Source organism: Taudactylus pleione, unplaced genomic scaffold (assembly GCF_031769625.1).
Source record: "Taudactylus pleione unplaced genomic scaffold, aTauple2 ptg000021l, whole genome shotgun sequence".
In the NCBI taxonomy this organism is placed as follows: Eukaryota; Metazoa; Chordata; class Amphibia; order Anura; family Myobatrachidae; genus Taudactylus; species Taudactylus pleione.
In genome coordinates, this window is record NW_028284423.1 from 11,087,336 (window position 1) to 11,096,340 (window position 9,005).

General features: G+C 46.4%; 1 protein-coding gene across 4 annotated transcripts in view; it reads right to left on the reverse strand.

Moving 5' to 3' along the window:
- Positions 1–1,962, reverse strand: part of CBR4 (carbonyl reductase 4) — a 44,860-nt gene extending 42,898 nt beyond the window's left edge. The window contains exon 1 of one of the 4 annotated variants that reach the window (XM_088448051.1): positions 1,694–1,962. Coding sequence is in view for 1 of the 4 variants with exons in the window: in XM_088448043.1 (XP_088304169.1) it covers positions 1,168–1,170 (3 nt within the window). In the remaining 3 variants the exon portion in view is untranslated. The other 3 variants (XM_088448060.1, XM_088448043.1, XM_088448070.1) reach the window with 3 other exon arrangements.
- Between the last annotated feature and the right edge of the window lie 7,043 nt (positions 1,963–9,005).

A 9,005-nucleotide genomic window follows, 5' to 3' on the forward strand; every position in this document is an offset into this window, starting at 1 on the left:
AATAACTACCAAATCACGCTAGTAGCGTGGCAGAAACCTTGTGGCCGGGACACCGCACATGACTGAGTGCCCCCGTTTTAAGGTCTCCAGCTGCCGGCATCAAGAGTTTACCTCATCTATTGGAATCTCTTCAGTGGAATTCAGATAAGCCTAAAGATTTTATTTTTGGTACACACAATTCACTAGAGCACTTTAAATGTATTACTAAATACTACATTATCAGGAAAGTCTTTTCTAAACCTCTTTTCAGAAACAGTGGCTCCCTCTACGCGGTGACACCCGGTCCAGGGATGGCTGTAGTCGGAAAAAGGTTGTGTGGCCTCGCGGACAGTGGGCGTGGCCTCACGGACCACACACCCATTTTAGTCACTCCGGGGGTCCCAGAGGTGCGGACTGCCCCCGGGGACCATACTGTGTGCAGTTATGGCCCCCTCACTGTGTCAGGAGCCGAATGCTGCAGCACCCGCCACCTGTCACTGAGGAGGAGTCGGCAAGTTGGTGTCACCCCTTGGCGGGACGCCACTGTTCAGAAACCCTACATCCTACCGCCAAACGGACCTACAGGAAGACTGCTGACGCCTTTATTGAGAGGATTTGTGCTTCTTCATTCTTCATTGCAATTTTACCTAGTTACTATTTGTGAAATATTTAGGGATACGGACTTGTGCACTATCTTTTAACCCTCCCCTTTTTCATATATGAGATATATATCTTACATTTCTATTATTATCTTAAGGGGAGAATTCAAGTCTCGGCAAAAGGTGGGATTTGCTGCTATGTATCGGTAAATATACTGGTATCTACATGACAAGCTTTGCCTCACACTTCCTGATGCCAGGACTACTGTAATGTGGGCAGGATAGTAGGGGATAAAGGAATAAAGCAGGGACCGTCAGCAGTCTTGTACACTATAGGTACTAGATACAGTACAATAAGTAGGCAGTGCTTTAACAATTTCATGGGTGATGTAAAAAATACTGTAGGCTACCTGCACTTACGCTGCTGTTGTGGGACCATAAGTCTCAGCATGTCACCACTGCAGTGAGTGAGACAGCGGCTGTGTGGAGGAGGAAGTGCTGTGTATGTGTGTGTGTGTGTGTATATGTATATATATATATATATATATATATATATATATATAGTTACAGTATACATAGAGAACATTACCATGTGACACCAGCAGCTCAGGCGGCGCCGCTGTCAGGCAGCATTACACCGCTACCCAAGCAACGCACCAGTCGCAGCTATGGTACAGGACACTACAGTACAGCACACAGCCGGACGGGAAACGCAGACAGGACTACAATGGCCGGACTACAAGTACGGGTCCCCGCAAAGGACATATTTGCTATGGGGACACCATGCTGCAATGCTGTGTTACTGCAGTCTATGAGGAGCAGATACAAACCTTGCAGCTGCGTTATCGTCATACGGGCACCGGATTATAACACTGACACCTGTCCTGACCTATATCATAACCGACTACATTGTTCTCCACTCAGGCCACAGTCTATAAAGCGATTAGTGCACGGTAAATAACGTTTGTAATCAGAAAACTAGCAGAACTATAATGAACAGTGTAGTTTTGTGTACACGCCTGGCTAGCTTCTTACACTAATGCAGATCCGTCACATTGCTTCTTTCCGGCTGAGTTTTCTTCCCAAGCACAGCTACTCCTGTAATCATACTGTACCTGTCATGTGGGGTCACATCTTTGACATGTTCGAAAGGAAACTGATGTAGCAGGAGTATTGCAATCATACAAATAACTTTGCACATCAGTCCTGCAGGGGTGCTTTACTGTATGCAGGAAAAAGAAAATGCAGGTGCACACGCACACCCACTAAGCACTAAGCGCTATAAGAACTTGAAGTGGCTCACGATAAACATAACTATATATCGCATCACATAGATGTAATATATGTGATATTTAGTAGCCGTTCATGGGCGCTGTCCGGCCCCTCGGATTCCTGGACGCAGTGAGAATACAGACATACTGGGAGGCCGATATGCCTGTATTCTTACTGCACATGCGCCACCGTCCGTGAGCAGCTGGTCAGGTCAGACCTGCTGCAATGGACCCTGGGCAAAGGGGGCGGAGGCAGCACAGAGTGCCGGGCAGACAGCAGGAAAGTATGCTGCTCCCCTGCTCTGCGGTACAGACTGCGGCATCCTCAGATGAGCTGAGCTTTCCATTCCTTTATGAATTGCACTCACCATACATCATACACGAAGCGGGCGTGCCACTAACCCCCTCAAGGAATCGCCGAAAGCAGTGAAAAGCCCTGTTTTCGGTTAAACAGGATTTTTCACTGCTTTATGAATAGACACCCTAAAATACTTCATAGTCAAAATGATTTTCAGAAATTGTTCAATTAACATAGTTTATCAAAGCTTTCCAGCTCCCATCCTAACCCACTGCTCCATGCTCCTCCCTCACTGTTTACCTTATCTATCTGTGTTACCCATGTCTGTCTGCCCCTCCCCTTTAGAATGTAAGCTTTCCCAGGCAGGGCCCTTTTCCCTCACGTGCTTCTCTTTCCCTTACTTATACTATCACTAGCTGAAGTACCCGACGTTGCCCGGGTTTAGTTTTATTATGTGATGTCCAAATCCATCCAGTGGAAGGCCCAATACAGGCTTCCCGGGTCAAAGTTCTGCCCAGCGTACACCAACAGGAGGTCCGACTGGGACCACAACCCCCTAGTATGTCTTCTGGGATCTACCACTCTGTGAAGTTTTCATCCAGATCCATCCAGTGGAAGGCTCAGAACAGGCTCCCCGGGTCAAAGCTCTGCCCAGCGTACACCAACGAGATGTCCGGCCGGGACCCTAACCCCCTAAAACCTGGCTAGGATCTAACTGGACCACCTCGTGTTGGTTTCAGCCCAATCAGTGCAGGGATGTATCTTCAAATTATTAAGTTTTATTATGTGATGTCGTCCAAATCCATCCAGTGGAAGCTCAGAACTGGGCTCTCTGGGTCAAAGTTCTGTCCAGCGCACTCCACCGTGAGGTCCGATCGGGACCCCAACCTCTCCATTGTACACGCGCTTTCGTGACTTCATAGGATTGAATGGAGACGCACCATAGCATGGCATAGTGTGATTCGCGGGCACGTGGTGCCACGATCAGCCACAATGAACATGGGCACCTCTGTATGCTGACTGCGGGCCTGTTTGCAACACTGCTTGTGCCCTCTCCCTAATACATGTGCGTATGTCATCACTGATGATGGCATTTCATCTCTGCCTGCTCTCAACAATGATAGGGGGAAGGTGGCGGTCTGGCAAAAATAACACTCACTACCTTCGTGGGAATGATTCTGGCAAAGTAATGCTAAAGTGATTTTGGGACTCATGAATGCAGGGGAACCACAAGTGATAACCCCCTTTATTTATGAGGAGTGTTCACTGCACACCCTGCACTAATGCGAGGGCCCGCACAACCTACTTCCCCCAGGGCCCCCACAAGCCTTAATCCAACCCTGGGCGCTATCCCATCCCATTCCCACATGGAGAAGCAGCAGCTGGCAGTTTCACCATTAAGAAGCTGCCAGCTGCTGCCCCTCTAAATCAGCAGTGAGGGGTGCAATTCTCAAAATAAAGATAAAGGGATGAGGTGTATCAAAGTTTGCAGAAAATTTGATCATTTCCGACTTTGTGGCCAATCACGACTGCACCGCCAAGCAGTAACTAGTAGCTTCCCTGCACATTACCTCTAATATCCTGCTTTCCCAGCCCAGTATTAGTATTTACTTTGGGCTTCAGACCCAATATAGATAATGCTCAGGCACAGACATTAGGCTGCACATGAGTAAGCAGTCACTGAGAAGGATGCAAAGGATCCCTCTCCGAATGTTTTTTGAGATATTTATTGTAGCCTATAGGTTAAAATGGCTAACGCCATAAAAAGCCAATGGGCTGCAATGACTAAGACCATTTTCGGAGCTTAAAAATATGCCAGATCACAGTCCCAATTTAAACTAATGGGGATTGCAGACTGTTCTAACAAATGGGAATAGAGTTACAGAAGCAGATATTGGAGAGCCCTGGTCATACTGTACATACATTTTACATCAAATATTTATATGATAGTAATGACATAGAAGTCAGTGCAGAAGTGTAGATTAATGCTCCTTTCATACTGCTCTCAAAGAACCCGGGTTTCTGCACATGGACCCGGGTTACTGCACAGTGTGAAAGGGCCCAGCTGAAATAACCCGGGTCAGGCATTTCAACCTAGGTAATGAGATGGGTTGAATACGAGTTCAACTCGGCTCACGGTGCGGTGTGAATGGGTAACCCGGGTCCCGTTCACTGCACAGGGAGAGCCGGCACTTGGAGATGATCTAATCTCCAAGCGCCAGCTCAGGAGAGATGGCGGTGATGTCATCGACCCGGCATTATTGACTGGTCGGGCCGCCAGTCTGAATGGGGTCTCAGGTGGGTCGCACACGGGATGGACACCTGTACAAATCCCGGGTGCGACCTTCCAATAGTGATGTGAAAGGGGTATAAGAGGGATCTGCCTGACAGGCAGCTGTTTCTTTGGCATTGCTGAGTGACTGCTACAGGAGAGGAACAGATACAGCAGGGAAATCTTCAACAGTTAGTTAGGGTATGGGGGTGGCAGTGGCAAACGCAGGATTTTGAATGGGGGGTTTCCAAATAATTGGTTACAGAACCAATGACAAATGTCTAACCAGAATAAGCCTGTACACATACAGCCCCCTTCCCTGCTCCATCTGTACACACACAGCCCCCTTCCCTGCTCCATCTGTACACACAGCCCCCTTCCCTGCTCCATCTGTACACACACAGCCCCCTTCCCTCCTCCATCTGTGCAAACACCAGTCCCCTTCCCTCCTCCATCTGTGCACATACAGCCCCCTCCCCTCCTCAACACAGCCCCCTTCCCTCCACCACACAGCCCCCTTCCCTCCTCCACACACTACCCTTCCCTCCTCTTTCTGTGCACATACAGTCCCCTCCTCCACAGAGCCCCCTCCCCTCCTCCACACACTACCCTTTCCTCCTCTATCTGTGCACATACAGCCCACTCCCCTCCGCCACACAGCCCCCTTCCCTCCACCACACACTACCCTTCCCTCCTCTATCTGTGCACACACAGCCCCCTTCCCTCCTCCACACAGTCCCCTTCCCTCCTCCACACAGTCCCCTTCCCTCCTCCACACAGCCCCCTTCCCTCCTCCACACAGCCCCCTTACCTCCTCGGTGTGAACACAGTTACGCACATCATGGCCCCGCATCACTCGCCTGATCGCCTGCAGCGCTGAGCCATGCTCCCTCTCCATCTGGATTCCCGGTGCACCATGCTGGTCGCGCGGACTGACAGCCAATTAGGGGCGGCCACGTGGCCGCCCCTGATTGGCTGCCGGTCCGCGAGCCGTGATTGGCTCACGCAACCAGCCAGATTTAAAGGGGACGGTTATATTGCCAGATGCCGAAGTGAAGTGACCTTCGAGCACTGGTCAGCTGCAATAGATCGGCGGCCAGGGGGGGTTTCTAGGTACTCGGAACCCCCCCCTGCGTGCGCGGGTGGGTGGATGAGGGTAGTTATGGTAGGTAATACTTAAGCTGGATACACACTTAGCGATTTTTTACCCGATTTGGCCGATTTTGATGAATCCTGAGGACAAATCGTGTAAAATATGCCCAAATCGTGAGTTTCTACTCACGATGCCGATGCGCGTCCCCGCTCGTCGTACCTCGCATCTTCAAATCTGCCGTGCTGTATGGCAGATTAGCCAATCTGGGACACAATGCACTGGATGCATGATAGATCTTAAGTCAGATTGGACATTTTTTACTCCAAATCGTGACCACGACTGCCGGGCAGCTGCCTGGGGAGAGTTCTGGGGAAATCGTACACATCGTGGGATTGAGAACACATCACTATGTGTGTGGGCACCTTAAGAATAAGGGTGGTGAGGGTGTGGCGAGTAACTGCAGACTGCAGCTTCAGGTAGGAGTGTTGATGGGAAGGAGGAATTAGTAAAATACATGCCTCCCCAGGCCTGGTGGTCTTAATTAGGTTAGGGATGAAGTTAGCTTTGTCCATGGTTCTATCACAGCTGGCTTCTTTGTGTGGTAGAGTGATTGCATGGACCAAAAGCCTCCTAATACTGCTAGCACTTGCTTTTACAAAGCTGCAGTGTAGCCTCTAGTGCTGTATCCTTATTATAACATATATAATTCACAGAAAATTAGATATCATATTGAGCATGTATTTTGTTTTGACAAGTGCCATTGAGGATGCGCTCTATATTATATAGAGATCACTAAAATGTTTCTGTATGTATACTGTTTTATATGGTGCTCTCTATATTTTGTATCATCAATAAGAGGGTTGGGTATGAGATGCCGGCTGTCGGGATACTGCTGGCCAGAATACCGACAGCAGCATCCCGACAGTCAGAATCCTGACACCCATAAGGGAACTAAGGTAAGACTAACCCTTACCCCTAACCCTCCCTCCCCGGTGCCTAAACCTAACCTGCTCCCCTAGTACCTAAACCTAACCTCCCCCTCCCCGCACCCTAAACCTAACTCTCCCCCCCTAGTGCCTAACCATAACCCTCCCTCTAAAGGCTATCCCTAACCATGTCCTTGTCCTGCACTGAATTGTACTGTAAGTCACTGGTCACCTATTTCTTTATGTACTGTGTAAGGCGCTGCGGAGCACTTGTGGCGCCATATAAATAAATGATAATAATAATATGCATCATTGTAGTTGGGTGAAGCCTAATTTTAAATTGGCAGTCCAAGGATGTCTCCCATCCATAGGGGCCCATTTATTAATGAACGCATTTTGCAATGCGATCAGGGCATGCAGTACCGCCCATGATCGCAATGCAAAATGCGATCATAGCGGCCGAATGTATGATCCGGCACATGCAGGGTGACGGGTTCATGTGATGTGGCCGGAGGCTGCTGCGCATGCGCAGTCCCACGGACTGCACATGAGCGGCGCCCATTGCCGGCAGAGGGATCTGGGAGATCCCTCCGCCAGCTGACTTGCGGTAAGTCCCCATAGGCTACAGCGGCTAACGCTATCTTCAGATGGCGTTAGCTGCTGATGCCAATATCTTATATTGATACATTTGGCAGGATCGCATCCCCGTATTTATGTATAAAACGCAATTGTACAGAATCAGAGGTGTCTAAAGATGAAATTGGTAAAATTAGTAAAAGTTCCCTGGATAAGGGTTACAGTACAAAATGTATAGAAGAAACACGCTGTCGAGTAGAATTAGTTGAAAGGAATAATTTAATATGGGATAACAATGATAAAAAACCCAAAAATGACAATATGAAATGGTCTTTTATTTGTAATTTTAACACACAACATAGAGAAATTGAGGCAGTTTTCAAAAGAAACTGGCAGATTTTAAAACAAGGTCCAGTTTTAGGTAAAGAGCTAGGAATTAAGCCATCATCGACGAGCCTCATCAATAAAAGATAAATTGGTTCGCAGTGCTGTTGAAACCCCTAAAAGAAACAGTATCAGGAGCCAAGGGTTCCATCGTTGTGGGCTTTGCAAAATGTGCAGAACTGTGAGTGGGGACAGCAAAATAAAGGATTTTCAAGTAAAGGGTACTACATACCCCATAAAAGATTTTACTACATGTAATTAAAAAAATGTAATTTATGCTATAGAATGTAAATGTGGATTACTTTATATTGGGAAAACCAGTAGGAACTTGAGAATTAGATTAGCTGAACATTCCTATAATATAAATAAAGGTTTAGAAACACATACTTTTTCTGCACATTTTAAAAAAGCACACAATTGTAATTCATGTTTTATCAAGAGGTTCTGGGGGATTCAGCAAATACAATTAACTTGGCAGAATAATGATACTGAAATCCGTTTAGCCAAGACAGAAATGAAATGGATCTATAAGCTCCAGACGCTGATCCCCCAGGGCCTCAATAGTGATTTTGAGATAAAATGGTTTTTATGATGTACCCTTTCTTTATGATGTATTTTTTATGATGTACTTTTTCCTATGTATTAAATTCATTAATTTATTAATTATTCATTAATACTTTTATTGTTTTAATATACCTTCTAATAATCTCTTTTTACCCAATTAATATATTAATTCTAGTTTCTATTATGTTCTTTTTATGTATCTATATGGACTTTTATGGACTCCGTTTTGTATACCCAAATGACTTTCAGTGAAATGGAACGCGGAAGTAACTAAGAGTGACCAAAAGTGCTGGCAGGCAAGTCGTCATATCCGATGACGCACTTCCGGAAAATGGAAATGGATAGGATGGCACGCTGGATTCCCCTCCGGTCCGGTGTGGACTCGGAGCACATGCACACCGTGGCCAATGACGCACTTCCGGGATTGGAAGACGGAGTGCGTGGCGACACGCTTCCGGTTTAGGCATTTGGCTGTAATAATCGGTTAATCAAGGGGGGTATATATAGAAGCCTAATTTAGTTCAACCTCATGCTTCTGAAGAAGGACCATTTAGTGTCTGAAACGCGTTAAGCTGAGGTTTTTTTACAGTACATATCGGTGGTGGTTTGGCATTCTCCTTTTTCTGAGGATTGGAGCAAACAGGTTTCCGGGACTTGGGGACTCCAACCTTCACACTTTCCAGTTGAAGGGGTTAATATTCTATCTGCTGCTACCAAGGATATGGTGATATATGCCTGATGTTTTATTTTTCAATGTGAGTGTGATGTTTAATAAATGTGTTTTATTGCTTCAAAAACAATATTGCACTATTATAGTCTTCTTTTTTTGAGATTCTAAATGAATACTGAAGAAATACAATGCTCCAACAAAAGAAATGCCTAGGATATGGTGATATATGCACATTTTTACAATTTATATGTGAGCATAATACTTGGCATCATTTAAAATACTTTGTTTCTTAAACAGTATTATACTATATGTTTTCTTATTTTTTCTTGGGGTCAATATCTCTTGGAAGAATATGACTGCTTGAAAAAGCATT